The 19869-nt window shown below is 68.3% G+C and overlaps 4 protein-coding genes across 6 annotated transcripts in view; 1 reads left to right on the forward strand and 3 right to left on the reverse strand.

Annotated features, from left to right (window-relative positions):
- Positions 1-33: 33 nt before the first annotated feature.
- On the reverse strand, positions 34-7185 carry MAP3K12 (mitogen-activated protein kinase kinase kinase 12). Its single transcript, XM_032093853.1, is given in 16 exon segments — positions 34-149; positions 151-207; positions 418-670; positions 775-845; positions 1104-1542; positions 1930-2067; positions 2307-2423; positions 2621-2730; positions 2912-3020; positions 3317-3475; positions 3723-3881; positions 4447-4638; positions 5038-5221; positions 5466-5667; positions 5669-5804; positions 7091-7185. Coding segments are annotated over 15 exon segments (2352 nt in total). The 5' UTR covers positions 5795-5804; positions 7091-7185; the 3' UTR covers positions 34-113.
- Positions 7186-8613: 1428 nt separating this feature from the next.
- Positions 8614-12303, forward strand: TARBP2 (TARBP2 subunit of RISC loading complex). Its single transcript, XM_032093857.1, has 9 exons — positions 8614-8681; positions 9354-9523; positions 9835-9934; positions 10294-10394; positions 10479-10552; positions 11079-11196; positions 11275-11402; positions 11645-11834; positions 11939-12303. The coding sequence occupies exons 1-9, from the start codon at positions 8629-8631 to the stop codon at positions 12094-12096; spliced, it is 1092 nt and encodes a 363-aa protein (XP_031949748.1). The 5' UTR covers positions 8614-8628; the 3' UTR covers positions 12097-12303.
- A 93-nt stretch (positions 12304-12396) lies between these two features.
- LOC116436610 lies at positions 12397-13233 on the reverse strand. The gene is made up of 2 exons (XM_032093832.1): positions 13005-13233; positions 12397-12896 (listed from the first exon to the last, which is right to left on the reverse strand). Exons 1-2 carry the CDS (start codon positions 13222-13224, stop codon positions 12493-12495), a joined length of 624 nt encoding a protein of 207 aa, XP_031949723.1. The 5' UTR covers positions 13225-13233; the 3' UTR covers positions 12397-12492.
- An 806-nt stretch (positions 13234-14039) lies between these two features.
- Positions 14040-19869, reverse strand: part of ATF7 (activating transcription factor 7) — a 47847-nt gene continuing 42017 nt past the window's right edge. Inside the window, exon 12 of one of the 3 annotated variants that reach the window (XM_032093854.1) lies at positions 14040-17644. In XM_032093854.1, coding sequence (XP_031949745.1) covers positions 17427-17644 — 218 coding nt within the window. In that variant the 3' untranslated portion in view covers positions 14040-17426. Of the gene's footprint in view, positions 19680-19869 lie in introns of all 3 variants that reach the window. The other 2 variants (XM_032093856.1, XM_032093855.1) reach the window with 2 other exon arrangements.

Below are 19869 nucleotides of genomic sequence, written 5' to 3' on the forward strand. Positions count from 1 at the left end.
CTTTCCCCCCTTGCCCCGAGCCAGCAGCAGCAGTAGAGAGCGATAGATATTTATATAAATATTTGGGGCTGTACAAGTGAGGGGGTGCAGGGGGGGTGTGGGGGGCACACAGGTCACAGGCCCGGGGGGGCTGTGGGCCGGGGGGGGCCCCTCGCCGCTGCCTGAGTGGTCGAGCTCTGCACTGTCACAGTCCGAGTCCTCGGAGACCTGGGGGGACACAAATGGGGGTGAAACATCCCCTGCCACCCTTAATCTGGGGGGACCTGGGCACCCCCTTCCCTTGGCCAACCCCATCAGAGACCCCCACCGTGACCATCCCTGGGAGATCCCTGGGGACCCCGTTTCCTTTGCCAGCCCAAGCTGGGGGGACATGGGGACCCCCACCCTGCAGTGACTGCCCCTGCGTGGGGGCATCACCTTGGTGGGGCTGAGTCCCCCGTGCCGGCGGCCGGGCCCCTCGGGTGGGGCCGCGTCCAGCGGGATCTCAGAGCCCTGGGACAGCAGGTCCTCGGAGCGGTCATCGGGACGCTCGTCCGTGTTGGTGCTGCCCACGTCGGGGGTGGCACTGTGCGACGGCTCGCTCGTGTGGCCCTCGTCGCCGTCCCCGTCCGAGAAGTTCTCCGAGCTGAAGGTCGACAGCGACTGGCGCTTGCTCATCCCCGGGGGCCACCTGGGCAGGGGGCGAGGGGGGCAGGGGGTGAGGACACGGGGGTCCGAGCACACCTGGACCCCTCCCAGGTGTCCCCAGGCACCCATGGAGGGGTCAGTACCCACCTCTGCCGCAGCGGCAGCTCCACCTCGCTGTCCACTTCACCCTCCTCCTCCTCCGACGAGACCCCCCGTTTCTGGGGGTAGAGGGCAGGGGGTGTTGGGGTCCTCCTGATGCCCCTCGCGAGGGACCCTCGGCCCTGACCCCCCCCCCTCACCCCGCGAGGGACCCAGGAGTCCTGAGCCCCCTCCCTGAACCCCTCCCCGGAAGGAATCCATCCCCTCTCCCACTTCTGGGGTGGCCCCGGGGTCTCCCCGTGTCCTCGCCCCCCCCCCCCCCCCCCCCAAAAGGCGCCGGGGGTCTGGGGGTGGCGCCGGGGGTCTGGGGGTCTCACCTGCCCGCGGGTGACGGCCGCCCGGTACAGCAGAGCCGCGGGGGTGAGGTGCTGCCCGGCCCCCCCTTTCCCCCCCCGGCCGGCCCCGCTCTCCCGTTCAGGCTCCCCGGGAGTGGGGGGCTGCGGCGGGGGGGACCCTTGGGTGCCCGTTGCCCCCTCGGGTCCCGCATCAGGTACCGTGGCCGGGGGGGCACCCGCGGCCTCCAGGGTGCCCCCGAGGATGTCGGGGCTGGCGGCGGTGGCAGGGGGACCCCGGGGGGTTCCGGCCTCGGGTCCCGGCTCCCCGCAGCCCCCCCGGGGTCCCGCTTTGCGGTGGCGGCCCTTGGCCCGGCGGCTGCGCCCGGGGGACGGGGGCCCCTTGGGACACCCCGGCAGGGCCACCTGCGCCATGGCCGCGTCCAGCTTGGGCAGCAGCACCTCCGGCTTTAGGATGTCGGGGCTGGACACGGAGGGACACGGGGAAGGGCTGTGGGTGGGGATCCAGGCACCGGGACCCCTGGAATATCCACGGCCCCAAAGAACCACCCTCCCTCCAAGGGACACCGGCGTCTGCAGCCCCAAAACTCCCCCAAAGGACCCCGGACTCCCACCCCGAGGTCCCCAAACATCTGCACACCCAGATATTTTCTCCCCGCCCCCAGGAACCCAGATGCCCCCAGGGCTCTAAAGGACCCCAAATTCAGGTCCCCAGACCGCCCCACTGTGCTGGACCCACACATCCGTGCCCCCCCGCAACCCAAATCACCAGCACTCCCATTTTCCCCCCATGTGCCCCACCCCAAACGCCCCAAGGTGACCCCCCCGAGGGATCCCAGCCCCCGCTCACCGCTTGCCATGGGGCGAGAGCTTCTGGGGGACGTTGCGTTTCTTGATGAGGGTCTCGACAGCGTTGCCGTGCAGGAGCCCCCGCGGCACCCGCGGCTTGAAGAGCCCGGGGTAGCGCTTCTCCAGTGCCTGCTCCCGCCTGCCACGGGCCACGCGTGGGCACCCGCACCCTGCCCGTGCCAAGCGGGGCCTGGCGGGTGCCCATGGCCGGGGGCAAGCGGCCATGGCCGGGGGGGAGTGGCCACGGGGTAAGGGATGACCATGGGGTGGACAAAGGGCTGGCCATGGCCAGGGGTGGCCATGGGATGGGCACACAGGGTGCTGGGGGTGCCGTCTGGGTGCTTTTGGGGGTGTTACTTGGGGGTGCTGCCCACCCACCTGAGCAGCTCCTTCTCCTTGAGCTCCAGCTGCAGCATGAGCGCGCTGAGCTCCATGTAGAGGTTGTTGGCCCGCTCCAGCTTCCGCTCGTAGTGCTCCCGGATGTCCAGCGCGTGCCTGGCGCCGGCAACACACGTGGCGTCGAACACGGAGCCCGGGGACACCCACGGCACCCGCCAGGAACAGGGACAGGCACCCACGGCCCCGCACCAGGGACAGAGACCCTCCCTGTGCCCCACCACCCCCTGGTGCCCTCTCCCCTGGTTCCCCCTGTCCCTTCCCAGTGCTCCCAGTGCCCCCCAGCAGGGCCCCACCGCAGCTCCTCGCGCCGGCGGTTGATCAGCTCCTCCTCCAGCCGGTGCAGACACGTCCCTTCCGACTTGATCTTCTCGAAGTGCAGCTTCACCTCCTCTCGCCACTCGGCCTGCGGCACAGGGACAGCGCTGCCACTGCCACCGGGCTCCGGCCAGCACAGGCATCGGTCAGCCTGGGCATCCAGGGCACCAGCGGTACTGGGCACTGGGCTACTGCCCACTGCAGGCACTGGGTGCTGGGGCCCTGTGGTGCTGGAAAAATGGGATCCTGGGATGCTGGGATCTGGGTACCTGGGATTTGAAGTAGGTCTCCTGGGGGGTGGAGAGTACATCAGCCGAGGCGATGTCGAGGTGCAGCAGGATCTGGCGGAAGGACGGCCGGTTCCGGGGTTTGCTGTTCCTGGGAGAAAGGACACAGCACTGAGGGCAGGCTGGGGGGAACTGGGAGGGGTTGGGGGAGTCCTGGGGGTGCTGGGGGGGGGTCTGGAAGTGCTGGGGGGTCCTGAGGGCTTTGGGGACCAGGCCAGAGAAGGGTGCACAGGACACACGGGGGGCACCAGGGCTACAACCAGGGGTCCCCCCTGCCCTGCCCACAGGGGGAGGTCCCTCGTGCTGGTCCCACAGCACCCCCCATGGTGGGGGGTGCCCACGGTGTGTCCCCAGGGTGTCCCTTGGGGTGTCCCCGCGGGCACTCACCAGCACTGGCGCAGCAGCACCTTGAAGCCGTCGGGGCAGCTGGAGGGGACGGGCAGGTGGAGGCTGTTGCTGCCCACGCCCCAGATTATGGCCGACGAGTCCACGTCCTTGTAGGGGATCTCGCCCGTCAGCAGCTCCCACAGCACCACCCCGAAGGACCTACGGGCACCCGCAGCCCCCATCACCCACGGCGGGGCACCCCTGTGGCCTCCTGCTGTCCCCTCACCCTCCCCGCTCCGGTGTCCCCAGTGTCCCCCGCTCCTGGGGTCCCTGATGTCCCCCAGTCCCAGTGTCACTCCCAGTATCCCTGGTGTCCCCACAACGTCTCCTGTCCCCATAGCCTGCTGCTGCTGGTCTGCAGTGCCACCACAGCTGCCCAGTGTCCCCGATGTCCCTGTGGCCTCACCAGATGTCCACCTTCTCAGACACAGGCTCGTTGCGGATGACCTCGGGGGCCATCCAGGCCACGGTGCCAGCAAAGGACATCTTGGTGCTCTTGTCGATGAGTTCCTTGGAGGTGCCGAAGTCCGAGATCTTCACCACATCGTCGTAGGTGATGAGCATGCTGGGGACACGCGCTCAGCGCCACGCCAATGACACGCCACCGGCACGGGCACGGCACCGCCACGGGCATGCAACTGCTGCGAGCACCATCGGGTCACAGCACGGCACCGGCGGGGACAACGTGGACATGGACAGGGCAGGGGACAACAGCCACACGGACAGGGCACTGACACGGACGTTTCACCCACGTGGGACAACACCACACAGACAGGGCAGGGGACAACACTGACATGGACATGGCACCGGCGTGGGACACCAACATGGGCATGGCCCTGCCACGGACATGCAATGCCATGAGTATGGTCCTGTTGAGGGGACCACGTGCACAGCTCGGCCACCACCATGAGCACGGCACTGCCACAGGCATGAAGCCACCAGGTGTGGCACTGCCACGGTCACACAACTCACGGACACACAGCACCACGGGCACAGCACCGGCAGGGGCACGGCACCACCGAGGACACGCCACCGTCCTGGCACAGCACCGCCGCGCTCAGGCACCCACCCCACGCACATCCCCACGCCCGGGGCACCAAGGGGTGCTCCGAGCCCCGTCCCCGGCTCACTTGGGCGACTTGAGGTCCCGGTGGATGATCTTGTGCAGGTGCAGGTAGTTCATGCCGCCGGCGATGCCCATGGACCAGTCGACCAGCAGCGAGGGCGTGACCTTGCGGCCGGCGCGCAGCACCTCATAGAGCTGCCCCTGGGCGCAGAACTCCATGATGATGCAGTAACAGGGGGCCTGGGTGCACACGCCCCTGCGGGCACAGCGGCACCTCAGCACCCGCCGGGGCCATCGCTGCCTCCAGGACACCCCCAGGGTGCCCCGAGCCCTCGGCGTGTCCATGCCCGGAGTCCTCGCTGTGTCCTGCCCACCTTGGTCCGTGCCATGCTGGGGGTCGCCATGCCCGTGGCGTGTCCATGCCCATGCTGTGTCCGTGCCCATGCCAGGCCCATGCTGTGTCCATGCCCATGCTGTGTCCATGTTCCAGCATGCTCCATGCCCCCATCCATGTTCTAGCATCGTCCATGCCCCCTGCCATGTCCATGTTCCAGCATGTTCCATGCCCCACACCGTGTCCATGCCCCATGCCCGCGGTGTCCCTGTGCCCGCGGTGTCCCTGTGCCCCCGCCGGTGCCAGCAGCCCCCTGCTCACTTGAAGGTGATGATGTTGGGGTGCTTGAGCTTGCGCAGGTGTTTGATGTCGGTCTCCTTGAGGTCCCGCACCTTCTTCACGGCCACCTCCTCGCCGTGGAAGCGGCCCAGGAACACGGCGCCCTGCGCCCCGCTGCCCACCCACTGCAGGTCCAGGATCTCCTCGAACGGCACCTCCCAGGGGTCTGCGGGCACCCATGGACATGGCACCGGCACCCCCCAGCAACCCCAGCACCCCCAGAACACCCCCATCTCCATGGTACCCCCCACAAGCATCGCCCTTTGCCCCCTTCACTCCCTTTTGCTCCCTTGCCCCCTCCTTTGCCCTTCACCCCCTTCTTTACCCCCTCACCCCATTCTCTGCCCCCTTCAGCCCATTCTCTGCCCCACTCGCCCCCTGTTTCCCCCTCTCCCCGTCCCCCCGCTCACCCTCGGGGGGGTGTTTGTGCTCGGCCGCGTAGGCTTTGCCGATCATGGTCCACACGGGCTTCAGGCACCCGAAGAGCCCCTCCAGGAACCCCCCCCCGGCCTGGCAGCGCAGGTGGGCGGCATCGGCCGCCAGCGGCCCCGCGGCCTCGGGGCCGAGCTCTGGGGGCCGGGCCCCCCCCCGGCGGGGCCAGGCCTCGGGGGGGGGCGCTGGGGGCGGGCAGGACATCGCGCAGGACGCACTGGGTGGGGGTCAGCTCCTGCTCGGGGGTCCCGTCCGACGGCAGCGCCAGCGAGGGGGACGGCGTGCGGGTCTCGTGCAGGCAGGCCATGGCCACAGCTCTGCGGGGCGAGCGGTCAGCGGGGCCCTCGGGCACCCCCGGACTTGGGGGTGACCCCCAGCACCCTCCGGCACCCCCGGACACGGGTGTGACCCCTTTGCACACGGGTGAGCCCCCCCCGCACCCTCGCCCCCTCCCCCCGGGTGCCCCCAGAGTGCCCACGAGTGTGCAAATCCCTCCTGCGCGTGTGCCAGGCCCCGCACGGCCACGCGCAAACGTGTCAGGGTAAACTGAGGCACGAGGGGTCCCCGGGGGGGGGGATAGTCACCATGGCAACAGCGCGCCCGGCGATGATGTCATCACTAAAATTGGGGGGGGTGAGTCACGGGGGGGGCGGGGGAGGGGCTTAACGTCACCCCGAGGGACCCGCGGGGGAGGGGGGCACGACCCGCCCCTCCAGGTGTCGCGTGTGTCCCCCCGTGGTGACATCACGTCACACGGTGACGTCATCCCGGTAAGGGATGGAGACTCCCCCCCTCCCCTCCCCCAGGGAAACTGAGGCAGGAGCGGGGGAGCAGCGACCCGGGGGGGGCTTGGGACAAAGGGGGGACGGAGGTGACATTTGCGACATGCGACAGCGCGGGCCCCGTGTCGCGACAGCGCAGTGCTGGAGGAGGGGAGCGGGGGCGACACAGCGCCCCCGCCGGCGCGTCATGTCGGGACAAGGCGCCCTGTCGCGACATAGGGAGGGTGCGGGGGACGTTGCGTGACGGGGGGAGGGAGGCGCAGAGGCGCGGGGGGGGGGGGGGGCATACGCGCGTGCACAGGGGGGCGGTCCGCACCCACGGGAGGGGCGCGCGCGTGCAAGGGGGGGGGGTGTCGCACACATGGGGGGACACAGGGACACACTGGGGGGGGGGGGGGACACACGGACACGCGCACGGACACGCGCACGGACACGCGCACGGACGGACACGCCACACGCACCTGCCGCCGCTTGCACGCGCGTGTGCAAGAGGTCACGAGCGCGTGCCCGGGGTGCGGGCACGGCTGCGGGGGGGTCACGGCCGTGCACGCGCGTGTGCAAGGGGCCGCTCGTGTCCCCTCCCCTCCCCCCCTCGCCCCCCCGCGGGGACCCCGCGTCCGAGGGGGGGGAGGGGAGGGCGCGGCCCCCCGGGCCTCGGGGGGACCCGGCGATGGAGGGGGGGGGCCGTGAGCCCCCCCATCCCCCGCCGCAGCCCCGCTACCCCCTCCCCATCCCGGCGCATCCCCGGTCCTGCCCCCGCCCTCATCCCCATCCCGGTGCATCCCCCCCCCGCCTCGGCCTCCCCGCGCCGGTGCCGGTACCTGAGGGGGCTCCGGGCCCCTCGCCCGGGGATGCGGGTGATGCCGGGGGGGTTCCGGGGGGGTTCCGGTGCCGGGGGTCCCGGCGGTGCCGGTGCTGGTGGGGCTGGGCCCGGCGGGCGGGGCCGGTACCGGGGCCGGGGCCGCGGTCGGGGCGAGCGGCGAGAACGGCCCCGCCCGGCGGGAACGGCCCCGCCCCGGCCCCGCCCCGCGCACCGGAGAGACCGACACGGGCACCGGGAGCCCCCCCGGCAGCGCTCCGGGACCCCGATACTGCACCGGGATCCCCCCCGATACCGCACCGGGACCCCGAAACTGCACCGAGAACCCCCGCACCGGAGAGACCGGGACCGGGACCCAGATACTGCATCGGAACCCCTCCCCCGGCACCGGGAGAGACCGGCACCGGGGACCCCCCCTTACAGCGCACCGGGACCCCGAAAATGCACCGGGACCCCCCCCGGTACCGCAGCGGGACCCAGACACTGCACCGGGACCCCGGTACCGTGCGGGGACCCTCCCCGGCACCGGGAGCCCCCCTGAAATTGCACCGGAACCCCGAAACAGCACCGGGACCCAAATACTACATCGGGACCCTCCTCGGCACCGGGAGAGACCGGCACCGGCAGCCGGAACCCCCCCGACAGTGCTCCGGGACCCCGAAACTGCACCGGGACCCCGATACTGCATCAGGACCCCCCCCCCCCCCCCTTCACGGCACCGGCAGGGACCGGCACCGGCACCGGGACCCCGATACGGCACCGGGACCCCTCTGGCACCGGGAGAGGCCGGCACAGGCACGGGGACCCCCCCGGTTCCGTACCGGGATCCCGATCCTGCACTGGGACCACCCCCGGTACTGGAGAGACCGGCACAGGCACCGGGGCCCCTCCGGCACCAGCACCGGGACCCCTTCCCGGATCGGCACCGGACCGGGACCCTCCGGCATCAGCACCGGCACCTCCAGGACCGGCCCCACCGGTGCCCCCATGACCCCGCCGGCACCGCCCGGCCGAGCAGCACACGGGGCACCGGTGCGATCCCACTGCTCCCAGTATGGGTGTCCCGCTGTCTGCAGTGCTCCCAGTGCAATCCCAGTGCAATCCCAGTGCGGGTGTCCCATACGTCCCAGCGCTCCCAGTCTCATCCCAGCGCTCCCAGTACAGGTGTCCCTCTGTCCCCAGTGCTCCCGGTGCGATCTCAGCGCTCCCACTCTGACCAGTGCCACCTCTGCCCCATTGTCCCCATTGTCCCCATTGTCCCCATTGTCCCCTAACCCCCCATCGGGGGGAAACTGAGGCAGGACCCCCCTCGTCCCTCCAGCACCACGTGACCCCGCTTCCCGCCTCCTCCACGCTCCCGCCCCCCCTTCCGCGCGGGGGTTTGTGGGAAGTGTAGTCCGCCGGGGGCACGCAACGGCGGCTGCGCGCGCTGCGGGCGGCGCTCGGCGGACTACACGTCCCGGAACCCGCCGCGCGGCGCGGCGCTCCCGTGATGCCGCGCGCCCCCTGGCGGCGCGGGCGGCGGCCGGAGCGGCGGGGATGAGCGAGGAGGGGGCGGGCGGGGCCCGGCGGAGCGGCGGCGCCTTCCCCAGGTACCGGGACCCCCGGCGCCCCCCGGCGCCCCCCGGCACCGCCCGGGGCTCCCCGGGGCTCCCCTGGCACCGCCACAGCCCCCCCTCCGCGCCGCGGCGGCGGTGGGCAGGGGGAGGGGGCGGCCTAGGCCGGGCCTCGGCGCGGGGGCGGGGGAGGGGGCGGGGGGGACGCGGGGTTGTCCCCGTGTGGCGGCGGGGGAGGGGGGACAGGGGTGTCCCTGTGGGGTGCGGCGGTGGCATCCCTGTGTCCGTATCCCCGGCGGTGCCACTCGTGTCCCCAGGTGGCACTGCCACCGCTGTCCCCGGGTCCCCACGCTGTGTGGCACTGCCACCGCTGTCCCCACGCGGTGCGGGGGCTCCATCCCTGTCCCCGTGTCACCACGTTACACACCAATGCCACCCTGTGTTCCCACACTCCATGGCAGTGCCACCCCGTCCCCATGTCCCTGTGTCCCCAGTGGTGCCAGCCACCTCCATCCTCCTGTCCTAATGCCCTGTGGCACTACCACCCGTGTCCCTGTGTCCCCTCTGAGCCCTGGGGACAGCCCTGTCCGCAGCCTGGAGCAGATGGCACCCCTGTCCCCATGTCCCTGCAGGACGTGGCAGTGCCACCCCTGTTGCCATGTCCTCTCTGAGCCGGGGTTGGTGACAGCCGTGTCCCCGTGTCCCCAGCCTGGAGCAGATGGTGGCCGCCAGCCCCGGGAAGACGCCCATCAGCCTCCTGCAGGAGTATGGGACACGCTTAGGACGGACCCCCGGCTACGACCTGCTCAAGGCCGAGGGCCAGGCCCACCAGCCCAACTTCACCTTCCGCGTCACCCTCGGGGACATCAGCTGCACCGGTGGGACCCCAGAGCCCCCGGGGACCCCCCGTCCCCTTGGGGAGCCCCCACAACCAGCCTGGGCCACCCGTGTCCCCCGTGTCCCCTTGGGGACATCGGCTGCACCGGTGGGACCCCGAAGCCCCGTCCCCACACTGGGAACCCCTTGTCACCCCCAAGGGTCCCCCCCATGCTGCAGGAGGGGGGCACAGAGGGGGATCCCCAAAATCCTGGGTGCTGCTGGGGGTCCCTGGGGCCTGTGGGAGGTGGGTGGTGGGGAGGGGTCCCCAGGGTGTCCCCTGGGTGTCTCCTGACCCCCTGGTGTCCCCCAGGGCAGGGTCCCAGCAAGAAGGCGGCGAAGCACAAGGCGGCCGAGGTGGCCCTGAGGCTGCTCAGAGGGGGGGGGGCCATGCTGGAGCCCCTGGAGCACAGGTGGGGGGCCGGGGGGGGCACCAAGAGCATCTGGGGGGTGCTGGGCGGGCTGGGGGTACCCAGGAGTGGGGGGCACTCAGGTTTGGGAGGGGAGGGGGGCATTCAGAGGAGTTTGGGGATACCCAAAGGGGGCTTGGCGATCCCGTGGGATTTGGGAGGGGTCTGGTGAGCTCAGGTGGGTTTGGGGGTGCCTGGGGGGGGCTGGGGGCACCCAAGGGGTCTGGGGCTATCCAAGGCGGGTCTGAGGGTGCCCAGGGTGGGTGAAGGTAGCGGGGGGGTCTGTGGGTGCCCAGGGGGGTCTGGGGTCCCCATAAGGCCTGAGGGGGTGCTCGGCTGTTGACGCCTCCCCCTCCCCCCAGCTCTCCTTTCCCCCCGGAGCCCCCGGCTGAGCCCGGTCCCGCCGCGCCCCCCCCAGCCCCCGCCGCGCCCCCCCCCCTCGCCCAGGTAAGGGGGGGCCACCGTGTCCCCGCCCCAAATCCCCCTCGGCCCCTCTGTGCCCCCCAAGGGGGGCCGTGCAGTGTCCCCAACCCCTGTGTCCCTGCAGGGGCCCCCCCCCTGGAGATGAAGACGCCGGTGTCCCCCCCCCAGTCCGAGTGTAACCCTGTGGGGGCTCTGCAGGTGGGTGACCCCAGGGAGGGGACACAAGGGGACACCAACCCCCCTCCCTTCCCTGGTTTGGGAGCCGTTCCCATTTTGGGGTGATGACCTGGCCAGGAGGGGACATGGCCCTTGGGGAGGTGACCTCACCTATTTGGGGGGGAGGGGACAATGGCCTTTGGGGTCTCTTCCTCCTTTTTGGGACAGTTATTCTTGTTTTGGGGTCAGTTGCCTCCTTTTGGGGTCAGTTACCTCCATTTTGAGGACGGTTATCCCCATTTCAGACCCATTACCCATTTTGGGGCTGAATATCCCCATTTAGGGACAGTTATTCCCCTTTTGGGGCCGGTTATCCCCATTTAAGGGACAGTTATTCCTGCTTTGGGCTGGTTATCACTATTTTGGGGACAGTTATGGCCCTTTTGGGGCCGGTTATCCCCATCTTGGGCCAGTTATGCCCATTTTGGGCCAGTTATCTCCATTTTGCGGCCCGTTACCCCCCTTGTGGGGCCGCTGATGGCTGTTGTGGGGCTGTCCCTGTGCCCAGGAGCTGGTGGTGCAGAAGGGCTGGCGCCTGCCCGAGTACACGGTGACGCAGGAGTCGGGGCCGGCGCACCGCAAGGAGTTCACCATGACGTGCCGCGTGGAGAGATTCGTGGAGATCGGTGAGGGGGGAAGGGACCCCCGGGGGCTACTGGGGGGGGTTTTGGGGGGTCCCGGCTCACCCCCAGCCCCCTCCGCAGGCAGCGGCACCTCCAAGAAGCTGGCGAAGCGCAACGCAGCCGCCAAGATGCTCGTGCGGATCCACAACGTCCCCATGGAGCCGCGGGACGGCAGCGAGGCCGAGGGCGAGGAGGACCAGTTCAACATGGTACTGGGGACACTGGGGGGGACACGGGCACCCCAAAGCCACCCCGGAGTCACCCCAGAGTGCCCCTCTCCAGGGGTGTAGGGAGGGCACCCTCTGGGTTTGGGGCCGTGAGCGGCTGAGCGTGGCCCCGCGGGCGTCCTGCTGTTCCCATATTCCCGGGGGGATTCCCGTGCCTCGGAGGGGGTCGGGACGGTCCCCCAGGGGCTCGGCAGGACCCCGAGTGCCCCGTGCCCCCTCCCCAGACGTGCCCCCGGCTGGAGGGGCTGCGGGGCCGCGCCCCCGGCTGCACCTGGGACTCGCTGCGGAACTCGGCGGGCGAGAAGCTGGGCCAGCTGCGGAGCCGGGGGGGGGCCCCCGCGCCGGGGGGGGCCTGCGCCCTCCTGCAGGAGCTCTCGGAGGAGCAGAGCTTCGCCATCAGCTACCTCGACATCGGTGAGCGCCGGGCACCCCTCAGCCCCGCCCCGGGCACCCCCCAGATCCCCAGCCCGCCCTCAGGGTGCGGTGGGGCGTGGGGGTGACCCCGCTGTGCCCCTCAGATGCCCTGAGCCTCAGCGGGCTGCACCAGTGCCTGGTGGAGCTGTCCACGCAGCCGACCACGGTGTGCCACGGGGCTGCCCCGTCCCGCGACGGCGCCCGCGCCCAGGCCGCCCGCAACGCCCTGCAGTACCTGCGCATCATGGCCGGGGGCAAGTGACCCCCCGCCCGGGCACCAGGATGTGCCCCAGGACTCGCTGACCAATGCTCGGACCTCTGGACACGGCCCCCACCCGCGGCCGCCCTGGATGCTGGATGGACAGACGGACCTCAGGGCCCCGGGTCTCCCTCTGGCCTGGCCCCCCCCCATGCTGGGGAGTCCCCAGGTGCCATCGGCCCCCCAGGAATAAATCTGGGGGGGTTTGTACTCCCCGTGTCGGCGTCTGCTTGGGGTCTGGGGAGCAGAAAAGGGGCAGGATCCACATCCCCCCCCACCCAGGAGCAAAAGCAGAGCACGGGCTGGGGGTGGGGGCACCACTTTATTGGGGGACGGACGGACGGACAGACACACAGACAGGCTCGGGATGGGCTCCGGGCCGGGCTCGGGGCCGGACGCTCAGCGGCGGCGGCCAAAGCGCTGCGGAGTCGCCATTGTCCAGAACGGGGCCACCGGGGGGTCCCAGCTGCGGGCGCTGAGCCGGGCCTGAGCCCCCCCCTGCGGCCCCCAGCCCGACCTGCCGGGGGACAGGGCAGCGTTGATCCCCAGCGGGGACAGGATGGGGACAGATGAGATGGACAGGGATGGGTGGGATGGGATGGGAATGGACAGACAGGGAGGGATGGAAGGGGCTGAGGGACACGCACGGACAACGGGGATCCCATCCCACCACTGACAGGCACCCCCAAACCACCCGCGTCCCGCCCCACCTCCTGTGTCCCCCTGGTGTCCCCAAATCCCCCGACCCCATCCCTCGATGACCCCACAGCACCCGGGACCCCCATCCCCGCTCACCTCTGCGGCTGCAGGGGGGGCCCGGGGGCGCGGCCGGGGCGCTGCAGGGACCGGAGCAGCGCTCCCAGGGCGGCGGCGGCGGCGGCGGGGGGCGGCCCCGGAGCGGCGGCGGCGGCCTGAGGCGGGAGAGGACCGGGGGTCACGGCGGGAGAGGACCGGAGTGCGACCCCCCGACCCCAAGCCCGAGCATCTCCCCACAAACCGAACCCCCTGTTCCGACGGCGCGGCCGGGCCGGGGCTCACCGGGGCCGAGCTGGGGGTCCCGGGACAGGCGCGGGCGGAGCGCGGGGTCCCCGCCAGCAGCAGCAGCAGGAGCAGCACCGGGCGCCCCGCCATCGCCCCCGCCATCGCCCCCGCCCCGCCGCCGCCGCCGCCTCTTATAGCCAGGCCGGGCCGGGCCGGGGGTCCCGGGGGAGCGGGGGGCGGCGGGATCAGCCCCGGCCCCGCCGCCGTTAATGAAACACATTTAGCAGCCGCGACAGCAGCCCCCGGGGACGGCCGGACGGATGGACGGACGGGAAGGCCCCGCATCCCCCGCCCCACCCGGGCCCCGCAACCGGCACCGCTGCGGAGCGGGATCCCCGGCCCGGCCCCGGGACCCCCGGCCTGCACCGGGGACCTCCCGAAACCAGGGCCCCTCGAGACCGGGACCCCTCCCCGCCCCCCGACCTGCCCAGAACCTCCCGAGACCCGCACCCCTTCCCTGCCCCAGCCCCCCTCCTCGGGACCCCCTGAGCCAGGGACCCCTCCTCGGTCCCCCGGGACCCCCGCGCCCCCTCCCCACTCGGCCGCGTCTCGCTGCCGCCGCCCGGTGGCCGCTCCGCGCTCCTGCAGCACCGACGGCGCGGCCGCGGCTCCCCCCGACCCCAAACCAGCCGAAATCGCCCCAAAAAACGCATCCGAGGGTGCGTGACCCAAGGCCACTGCGGTGTCCCCACAAGCAGCTCGTCCGCTGCGCCACCCGGGAGGGGTGACAGTCCCACGCCGTCCCGAGTCCAGACGGTGCCCCCCTCCATCCGGTGCCACCCACCCCGCGAACCCCCGGGGACACCCAGGGGTGTCCGTGGGACAAAGTGACACCGGGGTTGTCCCCAGCCCGCCCCCCGCCCCCCCCCCCCCCCCCCCCAAAGCAAAGGGCAGCAGCCAGCGGCTCCTGGGTAATATTTTAATGTTATATTTGCAGCATAAATAAAGGCACGTTACATGTTTGGTATGACACGGCCGGGGGCTGGGGGAGGCTGGGACGTGTCCCCCGGGGCCCCCCGCGGCCCCGGGCCCCCGCGGGGACTGTGAGGACCGGCTCACAGGAGCCCGGGCGGAGCTGGGGGTCCCTCGGGGGCTGCGGGGGTGGGGGCAGACCCGCGGCGGCGGCCGATCTACGATACATGGGTGCGTATAGGCGTCGATATGGACTGATAGATACTACACAGGTACTCGGGGGGTCCTTTTTTGGCTTCTTCCATTATTGATCGTCAAAGCTCGTGGCACAAAGCAGCTGGGGGGGGTGGGGAGCACGCCCAGGATCCGCATCCCTCCGGCACCTCCCGGGCTCGTTTTGGGGGCCCCGTGTGCGCGGGACTGGGGCGAACAGAGCAGGAACGGGTCCACGAGTCCCAACATGACATTTCCCACCTGAGCCAAAGAATTCCGGACACAAGAGCAGTCTGGGGCGGGAAAGCGGCACTAACCCTCCCCACCCCGCCCCATCCTGAGGGGTTTGGAGGCTGAAAAGGGAGGAGGAGGAGGGAAGGAGCTCCCCCACCGCGGGGCTCCCCGGGAGCCGGTTTGCAGCCACTTGTTCCTATTCAAAGTTACAGTTCGGATAAAATCCATAAACCCCAAACCCAGCTGATCCCGCTCTCCCTGTTCCCCCAACCCGACCCTAAAGGAGCCCCTTCAAGCCCGCAGAGCTCCTGTGAGGAGCTCCTGTATCTCCCCCGATTTCAGGGAGGGAGATCCCGGCGATCCGAACCCGGCACGGACGGGACTGAGGAAGGGACGGGAGGAAGGCTCGGGACCCGCTGGGATCCCGGGAACCGGGGCTGGCAGAGCAAAGTGCAGGTGCCCGGCGCTGCCGAGCGGGGCCAGGGGCTGCCACCCCCGGGAGCCTCGGAAAAGCGGGAGAAAACATCGGAAAAGCGAGAGGAATCACCACGGAGCAGAAATCAGGGTTTTTCGCCCCAAAGGTGGTCACGAAGTGGGAAGTGGCTGCTTTTGGGGTAAAACACACCTGGAATGGGCACGGGAAGCTCCAACCCTGCGAGTGAAGCAACAACAGATCCAGGTACAGCCGAACCTGGACTCAGCTCGTTCCCTGCCTGTCCCTGCCCACGTCTGCAGCGTTCCCACCGTCTTTTCCCGGATTTGCAGGATTTTCAAGGCACTGGCGATGGGGATGTGGGAAATGTGGAGGGATGGGAACGGAGAGACGAGGGGGCCACGAGGGTTCCCGGGAAGAGCAGTGAGGCAGGAAAACCCCGTCACACAAAACCCAGCCGCTGTCAGTGCCCCGAGGGTAAAACGAGAGGCTGAGGAAAGTGCTGCCCTCCATCCAAACCTATCCCGGATTTTCTGCCCCTCCACCCTTCGCTCGCTCCTGGTTCTCCCAGCGAGGCCTCCCCTGCTGCCCCAGACCCTGCAGCAAACGGGGAACCAGCCCAGAGCTCAATTCCTCCTTCCCTTCCCCTTCCCACCGGCACTTTTCCCGGGGATTCGGGATTTCCTGCAGAGCCGAACGCTGGGATGGCCCCTGACGGACGCCAGGGCTCACACCACACCACGGGATGAGCCGCTGGACAGGGCAAAGATCCTGCACCTCCTGCAAACCCTCCCAGGATCCCCCAAACCAGCCTGAGCCCTCCCTGTGCCTCACCCGGACCCTCCTGGCCACGTCCTGCAGCAGAAACACAGCCCGGGCCAGGATAGGGAATGCTGGAAACAGCTGGGAACCCACGGACTGTGCTTCAGGAACAGCTTTAAGGGAGGAAAAGCAACATTTGGGGGATGTGTGGGATCCCAACAAGAGGTTCCCGAGGCCGGATGTGACCCCGAGCACGGGGAGGAGCTGGGATGAGCAAGAGGAGAAAGGGGAGTGCAGGAGCAGCAACACAAACCCACCCCAATCTCAATCCCAATCCCGATCCCGATCCTGATCCCAGTTGAGGAAGAGCTGCTAAAGAGGGAGGGGAGAAGCCAGATGCCATCCCTGGAAAAACCCCAAATCTCTGGACTTTCCCGTCTGTGCCGGGATCCCAGCCTCCTGCTCAGCCTTCGCTTTGGGTTTTGCTGTCCCTGGGAACCTTCCAAGCGTGGAGAAGCCAAACAAAATCACCTGGACAAACCAGCCTGGCTCCAAAGTGGCGAAGTGCGACCTGAGGGGGGAGGGCTTGGCTGAGGAGGGACCTGGGAGGGGCAGGGATTCCAGGGGCTGGAGCAGCTCCATGGAGCAGGCCGAGATTCCTTCCCCATCCCAAAACCAGGCACAACCTTTCCCAATTCCCAGCTGCTGGCTCCGACCGTGGCACCTCGGGCAGGCACACACGGACACAGGGGAGCCCAGTGTGCACCCGGCAGGAAAAGGGACCCGATTCCAAGAGTTCCTCGCTGAGGAGGATGGGATCGGACCCTGGAGCCGGGAGCTCCATGGATCCTTTGTTTGCTCCAGCTGGGAAGTGCCAGAGCCATGAGGGAGAGGCAAAACCCCGGGCAAACACCGGCCCAATTCCCTGTGCCCTCCCCTCGGAACAGGCAACAATTCCATGATTTAAGGCCACCATTGTTGAGGTCATCGAGGTCACCTGAGCGGGAGGTGATCCCGGGTTTGCTCGGGCAGGTTTGGGGGTTTGGGGACTCACGGTGTCACTGCCAGCTGGGCCCTGCCCCGCACCCCATCCCGGCTCCCAGCGCCCACTCGCAGCCCCTTTCCCGTCGGGAAGGCGGGAGCAGCCCTGGCCAGGCCGTACCTTTCCCAGCCCCTGGCACGGGAGCAGCCCCGGGGTCACTCTGTCCCCAGAGCCCCACGCTGCCCCTTGTCCCGGCCACCGGGGCACAAATCCAGAGCTGCCCGCTTCCCATGGTGTCCAAACTCCATCGCTGGGATCGGGGAGGGAGGAGACCTCGATCCCTGTGACCTCAGAGCTCCGGGAGGCTCCTGGTGAAGGTGCAACGATTCAGGGGTGGGAGCGGGGACGAGCACTGGGAGCAGCACGGGGACAGCACGGAGCGTCACAGCCTCCTGCCGAGGGGGACAGGGCCAGGCCTGGAGCGGTGCCCACGCACGGAGCTTTAGTGTTAACCACACGGATCCCCGAACCCGCCTTTTCCAGGGGCTCTGGGGGCCGAGGGCCCGAGAGCTCCACGGACTGTGCAGTGGGGAAGCGCCAGAGCTGCCCTTAACTCAAAAAAAAAAAAAAAAAAAAAAAAAAAGAATAAAACCCAAAAAAAAAAAAAGGAAAAATCCTGGCGGGCCCCCGCCGGTCAGCGCCGGGGCCGTGGTCAGTCCGTGCGGCCGCAGCGGGCGCTCCTCGGCCCCGGGGCCATCATCTGCCGGCAGACTGCGACTGTGGGGCCATGATGACGTGGGAGGCCACGGGCACGGCCAGCTCTGTCCTTTGCCCGGCCATCTGGGCCAGCACCGAGGTGGCCACGGCCTCGGCGGCTGAGCGCGCGCTGAGCCCGTTGGGCGCGGCCGAGGTGGAGCTGTGCTGGATGACCGGCGCGGGCGAGCCCGTGGGCTCCGAGCTCTCCTTCGGGCTCTCTGCTCCGGGAACAGGAGAGAGGAGAAGCGCGTTAGGGACAGCTCAGGGTGTGGGGTGGTGGCAAGAGGAGGGGTGGGAATGCTGCTGGTTTGGGGTGGGAACACTGCTGGCCCCAGATGGGATCAGGGACACCTCAGGAATGGGCTGGACACTCCCCTTTCCAGCCTGGGGCACGGAATATGGAACCCCACTGCTCCCATCAGACCCCCCCTCCCCCTTTGGCAGAGGCGAGCGAGGACTGGGACAGAACTAATTAAAAGCTGGGAGATAACGACACCCTGGCTGGCCCCATCCCATGGAGAAGCAGCCTCGAATCCTCCTGAATTCCAGGCCGTGGAATCCTCCCGAATTCCAAGCAGGAAGCAGCACAGCTTCCCGAGGAGGGCAGCACTGCCATAACCTTCATCCCAACCCTCCATTCCCAGACCGTCCATTCCTCGTTAACCGGAATTAATTTCCCCCCAGGCCATCGAGCCCCGAGCCTGAGCAGCCCCTTCCCCACCTGCCAGGGGGAGCAGGATCCCCTCAGCAGGGCCCAGGGCTGGGCTTGTGGGGGCATTTTTTATCTAAATCACCTGCTCTGCTCTTTATTACTCCCCGAGATACTAAAATCAGTCAGAGCCCATCACAACCCATTGCTGGCTCCGTGGTTTTGGGAATTTGAAAGGGGCAAACGAAGGCAGAGCCCCTCCTCCCTTTGTTCAGGGGCTTCCAGAGCTTTGGATTTTCTGCCCCAAACAACCCCCGAGGTCCAGGCAGAGCTCCTCTCCCAGGGGACAGTTTGGGAGCTCTCAAACACCTGGTGAGGGCACCCAGAGCCCTCTGCACCCACAGGTGCCAGGAGGAAATTCCAGGCGGGACGGGGTCACCTCCCTTTGAAAGAGCAAAATAAAGCAGGAGCTAGGATATTTCTTCCACATAAAACCCCTAATACTGGGAAAAAAATCAGATTTGGGGTTTAACACCTCACTGGAAAATGGGCTCAGGCTCCATTTTCCTTCTGCCTTTCCCTGGGAAAACCTTGGCCTGGGCTTGGAGTAGGTCGAGCAGAGCAATATCCTCCTGTGGCAGCCCAAAGCCAGGAGATTTACAAGGTGCTGCAAATAAACCTCCCGAGTGTCCAGGAGGCTGCTGCAATTCCATCAGGGACCCTGGGGCTGTGTCAGGGACCTGCCCGGCCACAAATCTTGGCCATAAAAAGGGGCGGAGGGGAGGGGGCAAATCTCATTTCCAGCGTTCAGATGCGTGGTGAATTCCTGCCGGTGTGGGGAACAGGGAGAGGAATTGTGAACTTTGGGATGAGCAGGGAAAACCTGGGAGGCACTGCGGGGCTGGGACACGGGGACGTGGGGACAGCCAGGAGCTCCTCACCCAGGCTCCAGGTCACTGCAGGGGGTGACAGTGGCACATCCCTGTGCCTGACCAGGCAGGGCAGAGCTCCAGAGACCCAGAGATGGGATCAAGGCACAGCCCCCAGGGATGCTGAATTTTCATTTTTTTTAAATTTTTTTTGTTTTTCTCCCTTGTTTTTTGCTATTTGCCCTTCCCTTCTCGCAGCTCATCTGTCCCTGCCTCTCCTCCCATTATTCCAAGGAACACTAGAGGACTCCAGCGTCCTCCCAAAGCCTCAGCACAGCCTGGAATTGGTAGTGCAGGGAGGGCAGGAGGACCCAGATCGTGTTCAGCTCCTGGGCTGATTAAAATGAAATCGGGAGCATTAAAAAAAAAGAAGGGAAGAAAAGAAGATAAAAAAAGAGGATTTTTTTTTTCTTTTTTACTTCCGAGCTGAGGCAGCTCGATGGGAATTGCAGAGGATGAGCTGTGGAGGTCTGCGATGTCACTGAGAGAGTCTGGCCTTTCCTGACTCTGGCTCTGCCGTGGAGCAGCAGATTTTGAATTTCACAGGGATCAGGGAGGGCTTGGCTCGCTGCCGGGAGCAGGGAGAGGTGGATCCACATCCAATATCCCACCCTGGAGAGGCAGAGGGACACAAACCCTCTGCCCTGGGCTCTGCCCACACTGCAAGTGTCACCCCTGAGGTTAAAAGGACATTGTGGGGGATCCTCCTCAGCAGGGGATGGGCAGAAATGCCCTCGGAGATGTGTGGGGTTTTTGGGGTGTCCTGTGAGGGCCTTGTGGGTCCCTCCCAAGCCAGGGGCTGTGCACTCCTGCTCTGTCCCTGCATCTGTGGCAGCCCTGCCGCCAGCCAGGAGGTGACACGGTC

The sequence above is a fragment of the Corvus moneduloides genome, chromosome 30 (assembly GCF_009650955.1).
Source record: "Corvus moneduloides isolate bCorMon1 chromosome 30, bCorMon1.pri, whole genome shotgun sequence".
NCBI classification, from domain to species: Eukaryota; Metazoa; Chordata; class Aves; order Passeriformes; family Corvidae; genus Corvus; species Corvus moneduloides.

Excerpts from the sequence above, each read along its gene's own strand:
- TARBP2 (XM_032093857.1), top strand. The coding sequence starts at position 8,629 with ATGAGCGAGGAGGGGGCGGGCGGGGCCCGGCGGAGCGGCGGCGCCTTC. Across the intron at positions 9,524-9,834 it reads CGGGGACATCAGCTGCACCG|GGCAGGGTCCCAGCAAGAAG; the intron begins GTGGGACCCCAG and ends GGTGTCCCCCAG. Across the intron at positions 11,403-11,644 it reads AGGAGGACCAGTTCAACATG|ACGTGCCCCCGGCTGGAGGG; the intron begins GTACTGGGGACA and ends CCCCCTCCCCAG.
- LOC116436610 (XM_032093832.1), bottom strand. The coding sequence starts at position 13,224 with ATGGCGGGGCGCCCGGTGCTGCTCCTGCTGCTGCTGCTGGCGGGGACC. Across the intron at positions 12,897-13,004 it reads CCGGTCCTCTCCCGCCTCAG|CCGCAGAGGTGAGCGGGGAT; the intron begins GCCGCCGCCGCC and ends CCCCCCCTGCAG.